Consider the following 23,118-nt stretch of genomic DNA (forward strand, 5'->3'; position numbering starts at 1 on the left):
AAAGCCAATTTACTCTAGGGACCTCCCTGGAAGTCAGTAGCTAACACTTTGCACTTCCAGCATTGGGGGGCATGGGTTTGATCCCTGGTTGGGGAACTGAGACCCACACACCTTATGGCATGGCCAAAATAAATAAATAAATTTCATGGTTTAAGCCAAATGTACTCTATCTCTGTGGCCTTTTGAGAACACAGGGAGTTTGTAGCAGCTGGCTTATGTAGAAGAAACAGATGTTTTTCTGTGTAAAAAAAAAGAGAGACAAGAAGCTGGGGATGAGATAGCTTTCAGAAGGGAAAGGTATATTAAGGAGGCAGCGGGCATTCTTTGAAGCTGTTAAAAGATAGCTAAGGGCTTCAAATTTATGGTTGATACACAGGGCCAAAGATTTTATAGTAAAGGCTAACCTTGGTTAGTAAATGATGGGATGGAAAGGGGAGAAGAGTTCAAAAATAAAGTTGAATTAAACCTTTCACATTCTGGTAGATTCTGACATGCTCAGCAAGACTGAAGGAAGAGGTGAGGATGAGGCAAGATGAGAGCTTAAGGCACTGAGTAGAACCCAAGTTAAATGCAGAGTTAGAATAGGTGGGCTGAGACCAGATCTGGGTATCCAGCCCCTGTAAGAAGCTGATGATGCAGAGAGGAGCAAGGCCAGCGCTGGGGTAACTCCACCCCATGGTCCTGGTAGGTGAAGTGACTGAGGTCAGAGGCAAGGTCTCTGCTTTCACAGTACAAGGAGACACAGAAGCAGGAAATGGGCTCAGGCCTAGTCAACAAGGTGGGAGATCACCTTCTAGAACCTCGGGCAGTGAACACAGGTGCCGAGACTGGGGAGCTGGTTCCTAGGGACCAGTGTCAATGGTGCTCATCTTAGTGAACTGACCCAACCTCGTCTGATAGTGGAGCTCGGAGACTCGCCACTCAGCTCTCCTCTAGAAGTTCCAGGAAGATGCTGCAGCCACACTTGAGTGCAGGCACTGCACGGGGGACTTGCCCCGGGTCAGTGTCTGTCCAGCCTTCCGGATCTGGGCTGTCTGATGTGTCACGTGTCCTCCTCTCATGGGAAGGAGAGCCAGGGAGCAAGAGGGTGAGGACAGGGGATGGTAGCCAAAGTCATCTTCCCTCCATGGAAGTAGGAGGAAGGGAACCCACGCCCTCCACAATGTATTGGCAGTTAAGGGGCAGGAGCTGGCCTTAGTAGCCACCTGAGCTATGGTTGAAATGAAAAGGCGCTGGTTATCAAGGGGAGGTGAAGGAGCCTGAAGAGAACGGCATCTAAGAGGAAAGCCACCGTGACCCTTCACCATAGCCCAGCTGGACAACTTCAGTCACCTGGTCCACCTTATTGTCTCCACCTCTCACAGTACCAGTACCATTTCCATGGCTTGGTCTGGTTTCCCAGCCACCTCTCAGAATCCAGACCTTGCCTGAGTTAACTGCTACCCACTCCGTCTGGAAACATTCTTCCTCTTCTCAACTCTTAAAGAGATTCACTTGTGCCAAGGATGTGGAACCACCAGGCCATCCAGTTTGCACGGTAATTGTGTTGGTATTGCATCTGACATAGGGATTATGGTTTCCTGTGGAGTTTCCCAGGTGGCGCTAGTGGTCAAGAACCCGCTTGCCAAGCAGGAGACGTAACAGATGTGGGTTCAATCCCTGGATCAGGAAGATCCCCTGGAGGAGGGCGTGGCAACCCACTCCGGTATTCTTGCCTGGAGAATCCCGTGGACAGAGCAGCCTGGTGGGCTACAGTTCATAGGGTGACAAAGAGATACAGCTGAAGCGACTCAGCACACACAGGCCTCGCCTTCTGCAAAGGTCCAAACTCTGTGGACTGTATTTCTCTCTAAATAGATCTACTTCTTGAGAAGAGGGAGGCTCATGAGGGAGGGGAGATATAATTATATATAATTTATATATATATATATAATTATGACTGATTTGTGTTGTTGTACGGCAGAAGCCAACACAGCATTGTAAAATGATTATCCTCCAATTAAAAAATTAAAGAAATAAATCCACTTCTTACCTAAAATATATATGTATAAGAAAATAAGTGGTTATTAATAAGAGTCTAAGCATTTATCTTGTACTTGGAACATCTTATTCCATATTATATTTTGATTTAAATTTAGCAAGGCAGTTTAGTCTAGCAAGTAATCAGGAATTTGTTAATTATTTATACTGTTTTTAAAAATTTTATCACTACAGGACTACAGAATTAAAACAAGTCCTGTTTTTACAGAAAAGGAGCAGATGGGGAGGGATTGTGACTGCCCTTTTTTTCCAAGCCTACACGACCTTGGACAAGCACACCCTTGTTCCCCTAGTGGCTGCCGATGGAGTTGCCTGGTTTGTGCTCAGGATGATGTCCTCCGCTTCCAAGAAACTGGCTTTGCAAAACCAACACCTTCTCAACCAGAGGCCGTATTGCCCCACGGGAAGCTTTGAGAATGTGGAAGCATTCTGACTTGGGTTGATCAGTCACAGGACGCGCTCTCTAAGGACAAGGAGAGTAAATGCCCTGCCATGCTCTGATGCCGGAGCTCCAGTATTTTAGCCACCTGATGTGAAGAGCCAACTCATTGGAAAAGACCTTGATGTGGGAAAGATCGAGAGCAGGAGGAGAAGGGGACGACAGAGGATGAGATGGTTGGATGGCATCGTCGACTCAGTGAACATGAATTTGAGCAAACTTCAGGAGACAGTAGAGGACAGGGGAGCCTGGGGTGCTGCAGTCCATGGGGTCACAGAGTGGGACACGACTGAGCAACTGAACAACAGCAGCAGTTCCAGGACAGCCACGCACAGGGAACTGGCCTGTTCAGAATGCCAGCGGTCCGTCCCTGTGTTGATCAACGCTGCAGGACTGCCACCTTCACCTTTACTGGGGTTTTAGCAAAGTTTATATTTCTATTTGCTCAGACCGGAACAGCAGCTCTAAAGGGAAGAAACGCTCGGAGTGCTTTCAAATCAGTGTTGCATTTTTGCCACTTACCCACTGTTTCCTGTTTGTTTTCTTTGTATTTCAGAAGGTAAGGCAGGACTCACCCCGATATTTGAAGCCCAGCTGAGCTTAGCCATCCCAGAACTGGTTTTCCATCCGTCACTGGAGCGTGGCGTGAAGGGCGGCTTCTACGACCTGGTGGAGGGTCTCGTCACCAGCATCTTCAGCATGGCGTCCTTGGTGCCCCGGCTTTCTCCTGAGAGTGGCTCTCCCCACTATCAGGTACTGGCTCTGCGTGCATCTCCCCCGCCCTCCCACCAGCCTGGAGGCCCCTGTGAAATGCTAATGTTACCCATCCACTGCCATCTTGCTCCCCCAGGGGGACTTGGAGGCCAGGGCTGACCTGTCGGGCCTGCGGGCCGAACTGATGGGGCGGGTGCAGGCCATGATGGCCCTCTGTGGCGACTACCGCAGCACCCTCAGCCAGTACTCCTGCCTCTACACGGAGGACCGGAAGGAGGCTCTGGGCCAGTTTCTGTTGTACGGTCGCGTGCTCACAGCCGAGGAGGTGGAAGCCCACGCCGAGGACGGCATCCCAGAGAATCCTCCCCTCCTGCATCAGTTCAGGGCACAGATCGACTCCTACGAGAAGCTCCATGACGATGTGTGCAAGCTGGAGCCTGTCCGGGTCTTTGACAGCTGGATGAAGATCGATGTGCGGCCCTTTAAAGCATCTCTGCTAAATATAATAAAAAAGTGGAGCCTCATGTTCAAACAGCATCTCGTGGACCATGTCACTCACAGGTAACAGGGTCCTTCTAGCTTTCCTTCCAGCTTCCTGGGCTGTCGGGAACACCATGTTTTCAATCGATTTGACATTTCCCCCCATAGGTTCACTGGTTAAATGAGAAGTTAGAACAGCTAGATGGAGGTTCCAAGCTTTTGGACACCAGCAGTAACTTTAGTCCTGTCCTCTCGTTTGTCCATCAGACCTGGCCTCTTCCTGTTTTGTTTTCTCTCCGGCGCCCAGTGTCCAAAAGGCGCTCAGTACACAGTAAATACTGTTCGAGACAATAATAGCCGGTCAACCCTCCCTGCGCAACTCTGGCTGCGAAATCTCTTTAAGCCTGAGAAGCAGAGGGTGTCTAATGGGCCTCTTAGATTTTATTTCTCCCATTTACTCCTTGTCTTAGATTATCCAGCTGTGCAGCATGGAAGTCCCTAAACCTACAGGCCCCTGATGCAATTTTTTTTCCTTATAATTTTATTTATTTATGGCAGTGCTGGGTCTTCATTGCTGTACGGGGTTTTTCTCTAGTTGCAGAGAGTGGGGGCTGCTCTCTGGCTGCATATGAGGGCTTCTCACTGCAGTGGCTTCTCTTGTTGCAGACCATGGGCTCTAGGGTGTGCAGGCATTAGTAGCTTTGGCTCTGGGGCTTGGTACATCTGGGTGATGAGCTGCTTCACCCCATGCAGGGTGGGGTGGGCACACGGAGAGGGATCCAGCCAGTGATGGTTTAGGTCGAACCCCATCAGAGAGCCCCTGTAATTGCCCAGGTAGACACCATCAGGGTTGAGCATGGGTGTGACCTTGAAGACCAGGTGCTCCCACAGAACATGAGCAATAGAGTGCTGGCTTATGAGGAAGTCAGTGATCCCCTGACAGACAAATGAAGAGGGTGTTTCTCCTGGGTGGACTTGTCCTGTGATGAATACTACCTTCTGCTCCCTCCCAAACATTGTCCTTCTCGGAACTCTGGCTGTGCAGCTGACTGGATCTGAAACTCTGCCTGTTCCCCCGTGGACTTGGACCCTCTCCCAACTCCACCAGCCCAGCACTAGACTCTCAAAGCCTACCGCTGGAGCTAAAGGTAGATGAGATAACACTTGCCCTTCAGTGTGGCCTCCAGACTCTTCCACCCCGTTCTCTCTCAAAATCACCATCTCCACTGAGTTCTTCCAGACGGTACTGACTGCCACCTGTCTCGGCTGCAGTCACTGGCCAAGCTCTTAGTCATGCCTCCCCTTCGTTGTCCGGCTCAGTCTCCCTCTCCCATCCTTCTGCTGATAATCATGCTCAGTGACTCAGCATCCACAGGGTGTCTTCATCACACCTGCCTCTTGTTTTCTCGACCTCTCTCTCCAATGCCTTTCCCTCCCCACCCTTCTGTTCTGTGCTGTGCTCTCGGTGGAGTGGAGGGAAAGGTGAGCAAATTCATGCTTCCCCTTCAAACTCTCAGGATGAAGCGTTCTGTCCCCTGACCACCACCTGGTGTCTTTCCAGCTCTCCTACTTGGCAGCGCTGCTGTGCAGAGTTCTTCAGACCCATCAGTGTTCCCAATCCAGTGTTCCCGACACTTGATCAGGACAGCTCAGTGTTTATCACCCGTGCTCCCCAGCCCTGTCCCACCTTGTAAAACCCCGACTGTCTGAACTCAGCACTCCACGTCTGTACCCGAGCAATTCATCCTGATGAAGGAAAAACACGCCAGTATTCTGACCAATCTCAGGTTAAATTTATGAACATAAACTTCAAGCAAGCCCTGAACATTTTCACGTATGCTTCCTCACTCCTCCAGATGCTTTTTTTCCTCTCTTGCCTTAAACCTCAAATATCTTTTCTGCCCTTTTAGCCTCGCCTCTCATTTCCCTGGAAAATGAGAACCAATCACCAGAGATCTAACTCAGCTTTTCACCAATAAATCTACCAACCTACCTGCATTTGAAGCCGTACGTTCAACTACCTCTTCTTTTACAGTGAATGAGCTGCTTTTCGAACTGTAGCCTCCTCCTTATCTACTTGAAGACTGACCTCCTTAAACACTGCCTTCATTCATTCTCCCCATCATGCAAATATATTGTCTTATCTGGCCTCTTAAAAAAAAAAAAAGAAGAAAGAAAGGAACACAGTCCCAGGAGTGCTCCGCTATGGCACCCTTTCTGTGCACCCTACTTCACAGCACAGTTCCTCAAAAGGTGTCTCTATACTTGATCCCTGAACTCTTTTTGTCTTCCGTCCTCTCTCTTCAAGAAGTTTTATTATAAAATGTAATATACATAAGATTTAGAGAAAAATATTAAACAAATACTCAGATTTTCCTTATCCAGTGAAGAAACAGGACATTAGCTATATTTTAATATTCCCTTATGGAAGGACTTGTATGCACTGCTGTATTTAAAATGGATAACCAGCAAGGACCTACTGTGTAGGAACTCTGCTCAGTGTTATGTGGCAGCCTGGATGGGAGGGGAGTTTGAGGAAGAATGGATACATGTATACGTGCAGCTGAGCCCCTTTGTTGTTCACTGAAGCGATCACAGCATTATCAGTTGACTATAGTGTGTGTTAGTCGCTCGGTCGCGTCCGACTATTTGTGACCCCATGGACTGTAGCCTGTCAGGCTCCTCTGTCCATGGGATTCTACAGGCAAGAATACTGGAGTGGGTTGCCATTTCCTATGCTCCAATACAAAATTAAAAGTATTAAAAAAAATAAAAATTAAGTTTTAAACAGTGTGAAAAATAAAATTCCCTTATGGACTCTTCCCTGATTAAATCCCTCTTCCTCCCTGCCAGTTGTTAGCCCTGCCCTAAATGTAACCTAATTTTTTTTTCATGACACATATATGCATATATATGTATATATATTTGTACACACAGACACACATATATTGAGATTTGCATTTTAAGGCTATAAAAATGAAACAATGTTGTATGACTGTATATCTCTCTGTGTCCTGTCTCTCTCACTCAGCCTTGATGCTTGAGATTCATCCATGTTGAGAGCGTAGCAGTAGTTCCTTCATTTTCACGGCTACAGAGTATCGCATCATCTGAATATGCCACAGTTTATCTATCCATGCAGTGGTTGACATGGCTGGTTCAGATGGTTTCATTGCAACAGGATTGCGATGAGTTCTCGTCTACAGATATCGCAGTGTACTCAAGCCAACATCCCTCTAGGGTGTGTGCCTGAGAGTGGAATTGCCGGGTCAATGCGTGTGATGCCCACTTCTGCCAGGTGCCTCAGCCATGTGTGAAGGTGCCTGCAGCCCCACACCCTTGGCACCTTTTGATACAAACTGTTTAGTGCTGGCCCTTCTGGTGGGAGCTTAGTGGTATCTCATAGTGATAAATATCTTACATTACTCTATGAATAAAGTAGCTCATCTTTCTGTGTTTTGGGATGAGTCATTATGTTTCCTCTTTGGTTATTCATAGCTCTTGACCATTTTTTATTGGACTATATCTTTTCCTTTTTCATATTTGGAAGTAAAACATATTTTAATTCTTTGGTAGTTGTATACATCGCAGATTTAGTCTCCCATTTTGCAGCCTGTCTTCCCTCTGCATTTATGGTATATTTTGACGAAGGGTTCATTTTTATGTAACCAGATGTGTTCATCTTTTCCCATGTTGTCATCTTTTCTCTTGTTAAATCAACCCTTTCTTGTCCTGAGATCCTAGTGATACTCTCCTGTGCTGCTGCTGCTGCTAAGTCGCTTCAGTCGTGTCCGACTCTGTGCAACCCCATAGACGGCAGCTCACCAGGCTCCCCAGCCCCTGGGATTCTCCAGGCAAGAACACTGGAGTGGGTTGCCATTTCCTTCTCCAATGCATGAAAGTGAAAGTGAAGTCACTCGGACTCTTCGCAACCCTATGGACTACAGCCTACCAGGCTCCTCCGTCCATGGGATTTTCCAGGCAAGAGTACTGGAGTGGGGGTGCATCGCCTTCTCCGATACTCTCCTATATCCTTACCTAAAAGTTTTACTTTTTGTGTTAAGTAGCTCTTTGTCTGTCCCTGCCTTAATATGAAACTGTCCTAATTATCATAGCTCTGTAATAAATCTTAGCTTCTCAGGTGGCTCAGTGGCAAAGAATCTGCCTGCCAATGCAGGAGATTCGGGTTTGATCCCTGGGTCAGGAAGATCCCCTGGAGAAGGAAATGGTAACCCACTCCAGTATTCTTGACTGGGAAATCCCATGGATGGAGGAGCCTGGAAGGCTATATAGTCCATGGGGTGGAAAAGAGTCAGATACCACTTAGCGACTGAACTACAACAATAAATCTTGACATCTGGCAGTGGAGTCCCCACCTTTTTCAGTTCATTAGGGATGTCTCAACTTGGCCCTTACTATTTTACATACATTAAAAATCAGTTTGTAGAAGAAAAGGTTCCATTGAGATTTTGATTATATTTGCTGTGACTGTAGATCATTTTGAGTAGAATTTTCTTCTTTATAGTACTGAGTATTCCTAAGAACGTATTATCTCACCATTTATCTTCTTTAATGTCTCTCAATGAAATCTTATAATCATTACCTTTAAAAGTATTTTCACATCTTAAGATTTATTCCTTAATATTTTATTTTTTGTTTCCTAGTATAAATCATATTTTCCACAGAAATGAATTGATTTTTGTATATTGATTTTGTATCAAGCAGCTCTACTAAGTAGCTTGTTACTTCTAATAATGTTTGTGTGTACTTTTCAGGATTTGCCGTGTACATAATCATCATCTACAAATTTATGGAAATTTTATTTTTTCCTTCCCTTTTGTTTTTAATGTATTTATCACTATTTATCTGATCACCCTGATTAGGATTGTCAGTATAATATCGGATAAAGTGATAATAAGTCCTTGTCTTGTTCCTGTTCTTAAAGGGGATGCTTTCAACATTTCATTACATGGTATAATATTCTGTGAGTTTTTTTTATGGATTCTCTTTATCTGATTAAAGATGTAAACTTATAGTCCTAATTTGTTAAGAAGATTTAGCATAAATGGTTGTAACATTTTCTCGAGTGCCTTTTCTAACTCCATTAACATAATTCTGTTTTTTTTCCCTCAATATGTTAAAGTTGTGAATATATTTTTTGGTTTCTAATACTGAACCAATCTATCGTTACTAAGATAAGCCAAACACAACATATTGTCTTTTTCAATATATCCATTGGTTGGTTTTGTTTGCAGATATTTTATATAGCACTGACATGTCTGTGTTTGCTGAAACTGGCTTTCAGTTTTTCCTTTCTGTATTGTCTTTGATCTTGCTCCATGGTTTTGCTAGCTTCCTAAAATGTGTTAGGAAGTAATCCTTCTTGTTTATTCTCTGTAAGAGTTGGTGTAAGATTGAAATTCGCTGATCCTTGAAAGTTTGATTTAAATCTCCTAGTGAACCATCTGGCTTGGTGTTTTCTTTGTGGCAGGATTGTTACCTGTAATTTTTCTAATGTTTATAGAAATATTAAGTTCTATTCCTAAGTCATATTTTTCTAGGGTTGTATCCATTTCATGTAAATCTTCATATTATTGTCATGAAATTTGTATTATTCTCTTACCTGTTTATGTATTAGGGATGCTCCTCTTTAGATTTCTATTCATTTCTATTGTGCTTTCTGGCTTCTTAATTAATCTTCCAAGTGATTTACAAAGAGTTACCTAATGAACCCATTGATCTTACTTATTATAATTTGATTTTTATTTTGATAAGTTTTTCTTATGTGTTTATTATTTCCTTCTACTTTCTTTGGGTTTATTTTCTGTCCTTTGACTAACTTAAGATGTGTGCTTTGCTTATTCATCTTGAGTCTTCATCTTTTTTCATATAACACTTAAAGTTATAAATTCCCTTCTAAGTACAATTTTATCTACATCTCACAGGTCTTAGTTATGTAGATTTTCTTTATAATAAAGCTCTAAACATTTTTAGTATCCATTAAGATGTGCTTATACTTTTTTAATCTTAAAACATGGATTCTTCTAGTTACATTTCTGTTATTAATTTCTAACAATTTCATTGCAGTCAGATAAAGTGATATACTTAATAGAAAGCTTCTGAAATTTGTTGAATTTGGTTAGTTTTTATCAATATTCTGTGTACGTTTTAAAAGAATATGTATTCTAGAACTGTTGGGTATAATGTTCCGTGCATGCTTATTGGATCAAACTTGTTCTCTTCAAATCCACTACAAACTCACTGCCATTTTTTTGGTCTGGTTAATTTATCAATTACTGAGATAACTGTTAAAAATCTCCACTTTGATGGTAGAGTGTCAACTGCTTGTACTTCTGCCTCTTTGTGTCTCATTTATTTTATGTTATATGATCACACAGAGCTTGACTTTTTTATCTTCCTGAAAATTGAATATTTTTAGCCACACATTAAAAATCTTTTATCACTAGCTATATTTCTTGTGTTAAAGTGTGTTTTGTCTTGGGTATTAATAAAAGGAAACCAGTTTCCTTTGAATGACATTTGCCTGGTGTCTCTTACCTTACCCTCTGGCTTTCGATCTTTCTGTGCCTTTGTATTAGAGGAGATCTTCATAATTGGCGTGGAACTGAATGTTTTATCTACCTTAATATCTTTCTTTTAACTGGAGGGTTTTCCTCATTAATGTCTATTATGCTGTATTTGAATTCATTTGTACCATTTTATTGTGAGCTTTTGTTCTTTTTATTTTTCTTTCTTGCCTGCTTTTGGATTGAATTTTTTTTCATGTTTTCTTTTCTTTTTCCTTTTTTCCTATTCCATTTTCCCCCTTCTGCTAATTTGGATGTTGTGCTATCTAAGTCTTCTGTTCCAATAGTTAACCATAGCTATTCGTAAAAATATTCTTAAAAGAAATAAACTAATCAGTACCGTTACTCTTTTCACAACCAATACAAGGACTTCAGAATAGCTTGATCTCTCCTGTTTATCCATCAAATTATATCCTATAATTCTAAGTAATTTCAGTTGTACTCTATTACTTATCTAAATTCCACAAATTATACTTTATTTTTATACACTCACTGTTTATTTAAATTTACCAACATCTTTGCTCATTCCATCTTCCTACATTACTGACTTGCTCTCTGAAGTACAGCCATCAGAAGGCTCATTAAAAGGTTCTTTTGGTGAAACTCTCATTCTTTCTTTGTCTGAAAATGCATGTATTTTGCCTTCATTCTTTAAAAAAAAATCAATTTGTGGGAGAGAGAATTCTAGGATAACATATTTTCTGTAAATTTATTGAAAATATTATTCCATTGTGTCCTGGGTTCATTTTTGGTCTTGAATGGTCAGCCACCAGCCTAGACTTTTTTTTTTTAGTAAAATTCTGTCTTTGCTCTTCAGCTAATTTAAATATTTTCTTTTTCATTTTTGGTAATCTGCAGTTTCATACTGAAGTACTTATGCAGGGTTTTTAAAAAATATTAATTTCACCTTGAGTTGGTTGGGCTTCCTTGGTATTATATTCGGTGTCTTTCATTAATTCTAGGAAATTCTCAGTCAGGATCTCTTCAAAGATTGCTTCTTGCCCATTCTCTCTATTAATATCCGTTTGGCCTTCTTATTGCACTTTTAAATATCCCCCATGTCTTTGAACAATTTTCAAAGTTTTCATTTTTTTTTTGTCTTTCTTCACTGCAGTTGAATAACTTCCCCACTTTTTTCAAACAGCAGTCTGATTCTCTCTTTTAGTTTTGTCTGAATCTCCTGTTTAATCCATTCATTGAGCTTTAAATTTTCATTATACTTACCGGTTTAGATCTTATATTTGGTTATTTTGCAGTTTTGCTTACTCATTTTAATACCCTCTCATTCTTTGCTCAAATTCATTTTTAAAAATTATTCATTTTTCAAGTTTCAGAATACATTTACTAGATTCGTGGTAAGGAGTCTACCTGCCAATGCAGGAGATGCAAGAGACATGGGTTTGATCCCTGGGTTGGAAAGATACCCTGGAGTAGGAAATGGCAACCCACTTCAGTATTCTTGCCTGGAGAAACCCCATGGCCAGAGGAGACTAGTGGGCTACAGTCAATAGGGTTGCAAGGAGTCAGTCTATGACTTATTGATTAAACAACAACAAGATCTTAAGATAACTTTTGATTTGTCAATGAATAATGGTTTGTTTCTTCTTGCCATAGATCAGAGTTAACATAAAAGCCTATGTAAAATTATGTGCTTCTTTCTCCTGTAATTGTCCACTAACATAACATGATGTGATCATTTTTGCATTGCTAGAACACATATTAAAAGCTTCTCTTCATGAAATAATGCCATCATAGGCCATAATTTTCATGTTATCTGCTTCAGTAAGTTTTGTCACTTCTTGAATCCATCAATCAATACAAAGGTCCACATGTTATCTCAGATTCTGGGCATATTTGAAAAGCCACTGAAATTGTTTCCATTCCTGACCCTGAGACAATGCTGAATTTATGCTTGAACTTAAAAGGCAGGTTGGGGCTGGGGTAAGGGTATGGTGACCTGTGGAGAATGTAAGAGTTTATCTAGGCTTCTGAAGGGCAATTCCTAAAGAAATCATTTCTGTACTGACTGATACATTATGCTTAAAAGGAAGAAATTGTTTTTCTTGGTCAATCTAGAATAGATACCTGAGAAATAGGAGGAAAAGCACTTGTTCCTGGTACGTGGGTGAGAAACAATAAAGCAATCACCTAAATAAGAACTCTTTTGTCCTTTGACATATCAAATGTCACTATTTATATTATGCACCCGAATTGCAATATCTAAAATCTTCAGAGGTTTAATACAGCCGTTTCTGCTGGTTCCCACTCATGGTGACCTCTTTCCTTGGGCATAATGTAGCTTTCAGTTATAAAATCATGTTCCTTGGAGCTTTGTCCTTTGAGGACTGGATTCTTGCTTCATTCCTCCAGAAAGGATGTTCGTTTTTTAATTAAATCATGAGTCCCATCTAACTTTCACAATAACCAGTGAGAAAGAAGTGATCTTTCTAATCTTACAGATAAAGAATCTGAGGCTCAGAGATATTAAATGACTTGGCCACACATCTAGTAAGTGTCAAAATCAAACCCAAGTATGTATGATCCTATAGGCCATACTATTTATTTTCCACTTTTTAAAAAAAAACTTCAGATTCACAAAATAATTTGTAATACATTCGCTGTGAGATTATTTCACTTTGAAATGATTTCACTCTGAAATAATTTCAGACTTACCAAAAAAGCTGTAAAAGCAGTACAAAGACTTCTCTTTTAGCTTCACTCTACTTTCCAAAGATGTTACCTCGGTAACATCCAAGGTAACCATAGTATAGTCATTAACACTAGGAAGTTAGTATTGATGTAGAAGGTGTAACTAGTTTGCAGTTATTCGCATTTCACCAGTTGTCGCAATAATTCTCCTTGTCTCCTGCGTCTCCTCCATCATGGAAGGCTCAGTCTTTGTCCTCTGTGACCTTGACACAACTGAAGAGGGTTGTATCTCATCATCAGGCTATGGAGAGCTTTCCATAATAATAGCTATTATGTTGGGGAAATATAAATTCTTTTGAGGAGTGGAAGGGGAATGGCCACTCACATTCTGTTTGTTCTCCATAGCTTGGCCGACCTTGAAGCATTTATTAAAAACAGCGAGAATGGCTTGCTCAAGAAAGTCGAAAAAGGAGATTTCCAAGGACTGGTTGAGATCATGGGGCACCTGGTGGCTCTTAAAGAACGACAGAGCAGCACCGATGATATGTTTGAGCCTTTAAAGCAAACGATTGAATTGCTGAAGACCTATGGACAAGAATTGCCAGAAACAGTGTTTGAGCAGCTGAAGGTCAGTGCAAAGTCTATGTTTTCTAATAAAGGAAATAGAGGGAAAGTTTGGGGATTTCAAAGTGAGATGAACACGGTGAAGTCAATGAAAAACAGGGCTTATGAGAACTCAAGATCCATGTTTTGGAAGTAAATGTGTACCACTTTCTTAACACTCACTAAATATGAAACACTTTAACACTGGAGAAATATGCGAAAACTGATGTGGATGAAGTGTGTGTGGTCTTTTTCCAGAGTTAGGGATGAGCCAAATTTTGATTCAGAGAGGGGGAAAAAAAGGAGGTTTGAGGAATGTTATGATGATCTAAGAGGAAATGTGGGGCATACAAGAAAATAACCAGGCACTGCTGGAAAATACAGAAGAGGGTAAGGCTTCCTGAGGCTTCCTGGGTGACTCAGGAGTAAAGGATCTGCCTGCAGTGCAGGAGATGCAGGTTCGCTCCCTGGGTCAGGAAGATCCCCTGGAGGAGGAAATGGCAACTCCCTCCCCCTCCAGTATTCTTGCCTGGGAAAGCCCGTGGAAAGAGGAGCCTAGTGGGCTGCAGTCCACGGGCTCGCAAAGAGGCAGACGTGACTCGGCAACTAAACAACAACAACTAAGTTTACTGAGGAGAAGTCGAGAGCGAGGAGGATTGTGCTGGGTCAGAAGCAGGTGACCGTCGGGAGAGCGGGCAGCCGGGGAGCCCCGTCAAGGAAGGGGGCCGTTGTAGACGACGGCAAAGAGTGCTACCACGTTTGTGGGCCAGAGACTAAGATGTCTGAACGTGTCCAGCCTCGGTCTGACCACGCCGGGTCTCCTTGGCAGGAGCTGCCCGAGAAGTGGAACAACATTAAAAAGACGGCGGTTACCGTGAGGCAGCAGGTGGCCCCCCTGCAGGCAAATGAAGTGACCCTCCTGCGCCAGCGGTGCACGGCCTTCGAGGCGGAGCAGCAGGCCTTCTGGGAGCGATTCCGTAGAGAAGCGCCCTTCAGGTATGGACCCAGGTCGCCACCACGGCCCCCTGTCCTGGAAACGCAGCAGCATCTTAAGTCACGGGTGACCTCCCCATGGAGCCTGTGTATTTTCTTAACAGAAGACTGGTTACTCTTCCTCCCTCCCGTTTAGGTCCGCTGGTTAGACCCGGTGCTCATGTTCACAGAGTCCTGTTGTGGCCCGTGTGGGATGAACAAAGGCTGTACAAATACTTAAAAAAATATATCTAGAAGCTTCTATGTCTCCAGGTCTATAAAGGGATTGTGTGTGGTAAAATTACTCATCTTTTACTAAACTGTTAGTATTCTGATTTCTCCCAGACTCCTATTCACTGAGGGAATTTGAAAATAATTTGGGGGGACTTAGGTAGTGGTCCAGTGGTTAAGACTCCACACTTTCAATGCAAGAGGGGTGGGTTCAATCCGTGATCAGGGAATTAAGATCCCACATGCTGCACAGTGCGGCCAAAAAAAAAAGAATTTAAAAATAATTTTGGAAGGCATTTCAGTAGCCTAACGGCAGGATGCAAGGTGACAGATTTACTTTAAGGTGTCCTTTCTCTGCTTAGCAGTTAGTGCTCAGACTGCCCCCTGCTGTGGTCAGGGATCTTTACATAAACAAAGAAGGGGTGGGGTAGACACCGCAACACCATTCACCATTCACGTGGGCCCGCGTGCACACACACAGTCCTTCTTTCAGGGGCTCCCTCCCCTTGTAGGGAAGCCTACAGGGTCTGCTTCTGGTCTGCTGCTCAGCGTCAGACGCTCCAGCCAGGGGCCAGTTCTGGTGGCCCTGTGTCTACTGACAGGCCAGCTGAAGCGGACCCTCTCCCCTCAGTCCAGCTCCGGAGTTTGCTTTCTGTTTCCCCAGCTGGGCTTCCTGCTGCATCTCCTCTCTGTAGTTTTGTGTAGACATGCCTGGAAGTCTCCAGACTGAAACACGCCATGTGTAAGGAACCAGGAAGCTTTTTATTTTCAGATTACTTACAGAAATATGACCTTAGGTGATAAAGTGACCAATGAAGCAAGGAAGGAAAATCCCACAACTTTATCAGGAGTTAAGGCGACATAATGGTTAAGCACACGGACCCTGGATTTAGCAAGCCCTCTTAGCAAGCCCACTACTCACTTGCTGTGTCAGGGAAGTCACTTACTCCAGGGCTGTCACTCCGTGCTGTGTGTCCTCATCTGTAAAGTGGGGGTATTAATAGTATCCACCTCGGAAAGCTGTTGATAGGATTAAGTAACACATCTTCACAAGCTTTTAGCACAAGACCCAGCACCCTGGTAACCAGCCATCTTGGTTTACCTGGCCCTGTTTTTGGTTTTGGCACCAAAAGTCATACATCTAGGGAAGCCCCTCTGTGTCAGGCAGACTGAGACCCTTGGTCACCCTACCTGGCACACAGTAAGGGCCTAACTTTTTATTATTCATCATCAAACATATATGAAGCAGCTGGCCTCCAAAGCATCATACTTGGGGCTAGACAGAATGAGATGAGTGTGTCAAGAGACAGGGAAAGGGACTTCTCTGGCGGTCCAGTGGTTAAGACTCCATGCTTCCAGTGCAGGGAGCATGGGTTTGATCCCTGGTCAGGGGACTAAGATCCCACATGCTTTGCGGCCAAAAAATTTTTTAAAATTAAAAAAAAAAAAATGAAGTACAGAACTTGAAAAGCCTCATACAGATTTATTTTTAAAAAAGAAGACAAGAGAAAGGAAAAATGCATAAACTGTATTTAGGCTAAATGTACAACATACCACTCTAAAGCATTAAAACCACCTGGGAGATTTTAAAACTTCCACTGTCCAGCCTCTCCTGCAGACCAACTAAATCAGACACTGGGGATTAGACCGGGCATCAGTAGTTTTTAATGTTCCCTAGGTGACTCTGATGTGCAGCCAAGTTAGAGACAGCCACCCTAAGGGAAGAAACTGGGCCCCTTTTAAGCAATCACACCAGGGCGCATAACTCCAGATGACTCTGCATCCCTTTAGATTCACAGCAGTCCACAAGCTTTTTGGCACCGGGGACCGATTTCTTGGAAGACAGTTTTTCCGCAGACCGGAGCTGGGGAGAATGGTTTCGGGATGGTTCAAGCACATTACCTGTATTACTTTATTTCCAATCTAATGCCATCAGTGACCTGGTAAGAGGTACTAGTCCCCAGTCTGGATGTTGGGGACCCCTGCTTTTAGAATAAGCACCTTGGGAGCTATGCCCTTGTTCCGAAGAAGCATCTATTGTGCAAAAACATTTGTGGAACTCCTTTGGGGACTATTCCTTCCAATTCTGAAGCACATCCCTTTGACTCTCCTTTGGATGTGCAATTGAGCACAGGATCAAAGCTGGTAAGGCAGGCGGGATGTGAAGCTGGGTATTTCTGGGCAGTGCTGACAGTATCCACACTAGGGCAGCAGCCGTGAAGGTAATGACACTGATATCTTTACATCATCTGTCTCTTTTTAAAAAAATTTCAAGAAAGGAATTCCAAATATGTGTGGTGAGATATCTTTCCAAACAGGCTCCCAAGACTGCCTGAACAGAGCAGCACTCTTTTTGCTGCTGTGTTTCTGTGTGTCTGTCGGAAACCTTGATCTCCCCTTCCTAGTTATATCACACTTGTGTATTGATCAGCTCTTGTTTTTTTTTAATGTGATAGCTGCTTTGGTTTTTCTTTCTTTGCATTTGTATCTGTCTGCTGGCTATGAGGATATTACTACCCTTAACCGAGTCTTTCAAATTCACATTTTTTTTTAAATTGGAGGACAGTTGTGTTACAATATTGTGTTGGCTTCTGCCATACAACAGCATGAATCAGCCCCAAGTACACATATGGCCCCTTCCTCCTGAACCTTCCCCCACCCCCAACCCCATCCCACCCTCTAGATTGTCACAGAGCACTGAGTTGAGCTCCAGGTGCTGTACAGCAGCTCCCACTGGCTATCTATATTATACATGGTGATGTATGTACGTCAGTGCTACTCTCTCAGGTCATCCCACCCTCTCCTTCCCCTGCTGTGTCCAAAGTCTGTTCTGTATGTCTGCATCCCTACTCCTGCCCTGCAAATAGGTTAGTGAGTACCATTTTTTCTAGATTCCGTTTATATGTGTTAATATACAAAATTTGTTTTTCTCTTTCTGACTTCCATCACTCTGTATAACAGACTCTAGGTTTATCCACCTCACTAGAATTGATTCAAATACATTCCTTTTTATGGCTCAGTAATATTCCATTATATATCTGTGTGTATATATATATGCCACAATATCTTTATCCATTCATCTGCTGGTGGACATCTAGGTTGCTTCCATGTCCTGGCTATTGTAAATGGTGCTGCTATGAATATTGGGATACATGTGTCTTTTTTAATTATGGTTGTTTGTTTTTCTGGTATTGAGCTGCATAAGCTGCTTGTATACCAAATTCACATCTGTTAATTTAACATGCAGATGAATCTTTGCAAGAGACTTCTTTGAAAAGAACTGCTCAGAGCAGTGCAGAAAGTCAAACATGACTGCAATCTTGATGTATTCCTCTTCTTGTCAAGAAGCCTATCAAGACCAGAGCAGAATCATGGATTTATTACTGAGGGCAATCTTTGTGGGTGTCAACACATGGGTTTACTTCTTAAGTTTCGTGTGCACGAATGTGTGTGTTTAAAGTGTTTTAGACGTGTGTGGCAAATGAGTTCTGGTTCCTTTGCCTTCAGATCACTCACAAAATTCTAAAATGCATCTTGCTGAAGGCAGGTCTCACTTCCTGATTAGATTACAGGAGAAACTCACGTTGATCTTGTCTTTGGGAAGAAAAGGAAAAGTGTGGGTCTTTATGGGTACAGGATGAAGTCAGGTCCCTAGGGGTGAAGTTCTTTCTCCGTGTTTAAGTTGAGTTTTTCTTCCTCCTTCTATTCTTAACTTGAAGCTATGTCAGCATATTCCTAGCTGAGCTCTCTCAGTAATCAGCTAGATCACTGTAGCCAGATTCAAGCACTTCTCACGACTCTTGAAATTGGAGACTCATTCTCCACGGTTGAGTGACAGGGATGCTCCAGGCTTCTAGCAGCTCTCTTGTTCAGACTTCCTGGCTTTAAGAAATGGTACCATGTCATCCAGTTGGCATACCCATATCAAGACCAGGATAATCCAGGTCTTGATAAAAGAATTTGCTCCCTCTGAGCTCCAGCTCATTGGAGACCTTCAGTGTTTCTAGCTGGCCAGTCCCCAGATTCTATGAATGGTGGGAAGGACTGTCTTGAAGACACTCTCCCATTGGGTGCTGCATGACAAGCAGCAAATCAAGGCTTTCCAGACAGTGTAGCAAATCTGCCTTCATCTTGCTCTTGAAGGGTCTCCCATCCCTTCAAAAGCTGAAGGAAAGGGCAGTATTAATCACTGAATCTCACAGGGATGTATCAGTATCCTCAGACACATCATTAATTCAGTTTGACCCTGTTCTTGCAGTTGATCTGACTCACTCACATGGTTCAGGCTTCCATAGAGCAGAAGAGATGTGTTCTCAGCATGAAGTCAGCAAAAAATAACATGTGCTAGGATATTCAGATAATATGGATTCCCTGATCTCAAGGACTGACAGACTCAGGGTCAGTTTCAAAAATGAGTAACTGAGGACTTCCCTGGTAGTTCAGTGCATAAGACTCTGTGCTTCCAAGGCAGGGGATGCAGGTTCCGTCCCTGGATGAGGAACTAGGATCCCACGTGCTGGAAGGTGCAGGCAAAAAGAAATTAATAATAAGGCATGTCCATTGGGCCCAACTTTGATGCCCACTGGGAAGGCAGTTCACAAACTCCACAGAAGCTGGTGCTTCAGCCAATGGGCAAAGGAGAATTAGCCATTTGGAAAAAGAGAAGTGGAAGTGATGGTATTCCAGGCAAGGGAAGCAGAACATGGAGAGAGACAGGGGGATGAAAACATAACACACAGCTGGAGGACTGCACATGTGTGTGAGTGGAATGCAGGATGCGGGAGGTGAGGAGGGAGAGGTCCAGATGACCAGGCTTAGACCATGAATGAGCACTGCGGAGTCCAGGCCTGAGAACAGCGTCATGTAGACACTACTCTTGTGACTGCAGAGAACCAAGCGGATCAAGGTAGACTCAAGGCAGGGGCTCCATGGCGATGGGGGGCAGAGTGATTGCAACAGCCCAGGTGAGAAGCAGGAGGCCTGAACTGAAGCCATTGCGGTGAGCATGGAGAGAGGAGGATGGATGTGAGGGACCCTCAGGAGGGAGAATCAGGAGGATTTAGTGAATTATGGGAGCTGGAAGAATCGTCACTCAGTGGTGTCCGACTCTTTGCAACCCCATGGACTGTGACCTGTCAGGCTCTTATGTCTATGGAATTCTCCAGGCAAGAATACTGGAGTGGGTAGCCATTCCCTTCTCCAGGGGTTCTTCCCAATGCAGGGATCAAACCTGGGTCTCTTGCATTGCAGATTCTTTTACTGTCTGATCCACCAGGGACAGATCCAAGCGTAATTCTCTGTCTTCTGTCTGGACCAGTAAGTGAAAGGGCGTATGTTTTGCTGCCCCTAAGATGGGACCATGGGATGGGAAAGGTCACCAGGTCAGAAGGAACAGGCCGAGTTACAATACCCTTAGGGTTTCAAGCACAGGTGTGTCACTGCTCCTTATATGTGCAGTTAGGGGCCTGAGGTTGATGGTTTGCCAGCTGCTCACGTCCCAAGAAATCATTTAAGTCACTTATTCCTCTTTCTGTCTGTGCCCACATCTAGGGCAGGCCCAAATCCTCTTTTCCAAGATCACACACATGAGCACCCTATTTCCATTTCTCTTAATTATAGCTTTGCTCATCCAGACTTTCTAGGCATTTCTCTTTTAGATTAAAATACTTGTGCATTATTATTTCAATTTCAAAGACTAACTACACCCTTTTCCCTCCTATTACTTTCTTGTTCTCACATTGTATTGTTCCCCCAGGCTTTGGAGAAGTGCTTCAAGTTTATTAGGTGCATTAATCAGGTCTGTGAATATCCTGACAGTTTGCACCAGAACTTTGAAATGGGAAGCGGGCTATTTGCTCCCCTGTCTGGAGGTTCCTTTCACTACTTAGGTCAAATTAACTTTTATATGCGCTCAGCTATAGGGAATGAATGTCAGCAGATTCAAACCATAAACAAAAATTATGCCACAGGGCAAATGAAGTTTGGAATAGGTTTGACAAATGATCACCTCTTACAAATATTTGAGGATCCAATATTGATTCAAGGATGTTCGTAGGCACTGTGGAAAGAAACATTAGGAAGATCATTTATTATCTTCTGTGCCTACCCCCCGACACTCTGATAACTCCTGTCTTACCTACTATTTCTGAACCATACTCTGTTAATAAATTAAACAGAATGTGGGCTCTTAGAATCTGTCTGATATATACTAACACCAAGAAGCCAAGTTCACTTTCCACATTCACTCTAGTCAAGATAAAAGGTAGAACCAACACGTTCCAACAGTTAGTCTTCCAAAGAATGTGCGGAAGGAACCTTCATGCTGGGTAACCTTTCCTGATGGCTCACTTGCCGTGAGGATGTTACCTTCCTTTCCTTCTAATTCTTTCTCCACTGCTCTCATAGAGGAGAAAGCTCCTTGGTGATACAGACAGAGGGCCCTCTTCAACTCTGAGAACTCCAGGCCCTTCTGAAGCCCTCGCTGGCTGGACAACAGTGAAGACACACGATGGTATTCAGTCTTAAGATGAAAATCCACCACCAGAGCATGCCAGCCAAAACTATTTAGATGGAACAAGCAGGAATCAAACATAGCAAGCATCAAAGTTAATCTGACACTAATTTAATGGTATGCATAACTGTTATTGTGTTGCATGGCAATTAGGCTTAAGTGGTGAGCAGTTCAGGTAAATGACTTTAATTAGGATTACTTTCCATCCGTCAAGTCAAATATTTCCAGAGACAGTTGAGAGAAGAGGCAGTTCAAGGAAAGGTTCTTGCACGTCATCATCTTCCCACCAAACAACACACGCACACACTCACACACACACTCACACACACACAATTGCAAGAAATGGCCAATTCTCTAGTCATTCCTTTTCCCTGTCAACTTCTTTATATTGGACTCCACAATTCCTTATTCTACTTTTAGAGAAAGATGGTGTTCACACTTAAGTCATGGTATCCCCAATATCTGGGGCTTCTCAGGTGGCACTAGTGGTAAAGAACCTGCCTGCCAATGCAGGTGATAAAAGAGATGCAGTTTCGAACCCTTGGTTGGGAAGATCCCCTGGAGGAGGGCATGGCAACCCACTCCAGTATTCTTGCCTGGAGAATCCCATGGACCGAGGAGCCTGGCTGGCTACAGTCCATGGGGTTGTGTGGAGTCAGGCACAACTGAAGTGTCTTAGCATGCACATATGCATCCCCAATATCTAGCTACCCCTCAAGCACACAGAAACAGGAAGACCTAAGACTGGTGATGAGAAGAAAGGAGGGAGGCTAGGGAAAAAAAACAAGAGGCTCCTTGAAGGTTGTTCTGGGTGCTCCTGACCCACATGGGAACCTGTGAATGAGCAGTTCCTACATCAGAGAAGAGGTTCTGCCAGAAATGTGGGTTGAAGGGGCCAGAACATAAAGGGGGTTCATGGGGTGAGGACCAGGAGCAGCAGTGGGAGTCCTGAACATGGGGAAAAGAAGAGGAAGGATGAACTTGAACGTAAAGTTTGATGTAGTGTTTACAGGAGTCAAGTGCAGAGCCAGAGGTCACTGCAGGACACAAGAGGAGACGAGGCCACTTGAAGGAGGAACTTGAGAGACGTGGGGCCTGACGGGAAGCACACAGTTCGGGAAAGCCATGCAGCGCAGGCCTGTGGTCAGGACTTTGTGCTCCTGCTTCAGGGTCCCTCTCAGTGGTTCTCCCACCCAGAGGCACTGCTTCCTGAAGGTGATGCAGGCCATTAGCGTGAACCTCACCACAGAGAAGGAAGCCAGCCCAGGGAATCTGAAAAATGCTGGTACCTGCTATTTACAATAGCCAGGACATGGAAGCAACCTAGACATCCATCAACAGATGAATGGATAAAGAAGCTATGGTACATATAAGTGTTATTCACTCAGTCATGTCTGACTCTTTGTGAACCCACGGACTGTAGCCTGCCAGGCTCTTCTATCCATGGAATTCTCCAGGCAAGAATACTGGAGTGGGTAGCTGTTCCCTTCTCCTGGGGATCTTCCTGACCCAGGGATCAAACCCATGCCTCTTGTGCCTCCTGCTTTGCAGGCAGATTCTTCACCACCTGAGCCCCCAGGGAAGCCCCAATGGAATAATACTCAGCCGTAAAAAGGAATGCATTTGAATCAGTTCTGGTGAGGTCAGTGAACATAGACCCTGTTATACAAAGTGGAATAAGTCAGAAAGAGAAAAACAGATATTGTATATCAACGCATATATATGGAATCTAGGAAAATGGTGCTGATGAACCTATTTGCAAGGCAGGAATAGAGACTCAGAGAGAATAGATTGATGGACACAGCCAGGGAAGGAGAGGGTGGGATGAACTGAGGGAGTAGCATTGAAATACATACATTAACTGTGTGTAAAACAGATGCCTCCTGGTGTGA

General features: G+C 43.6%; 1 protein-coding gene across 4 annotated transcripts in view; it reads left to right on the forward strand.

Annotated features, from left to right (window-relative positions):
* The window catches only part of DNAH9 (dynein axonemal heavy chain 9), a 287,208-nt gene that overhangs the window by 55,678 nt on the left and 208,412 nt on the right, over nucleotides 1-23,118 (forward strand). For all 4 annotated transcript variants that reach the window (XM_070389508.1, XM_070389511.1, XM_070389509.1 and 1 more), the window contains exons 16-19: nucleotides 3,036-3,232; nucleotides 3,330-3,754; nucleotides 13,315-13,537; nucleotides 14,342-14,508. In XM_070389508.1, the coding sequence (XP_070245609.1) occupies nucleotides 3,036-3,232; nucleotides 3,330-3,754; nucleotides 13,315-13,537; nucleotides 14,342-14,508 (1,012 nt within the window). The remainder of the gene's footprint in view (nucleotides 1-3,035; nucleotides 3,233-3,329; nucleotides 3,755-13,314; nucleotides 13,538-14,341; nucleotides 14,509-23,118) is intronic.

Source organism: Bos mutus, chromosome 19 (assembly GCF_027580195.1).
Source record: "Bos mutus isolate GX-2022 chromosome 19, NWIPB_WYAK_1.1, whole genome shotgun sequence".
Taxonomy (NCBI): domain Eukaryota; kingdom Metazoa; phylum Chordata; class Mammalia; order Artiodactyla; family Bovidae; genus Bos; species Bos mutus.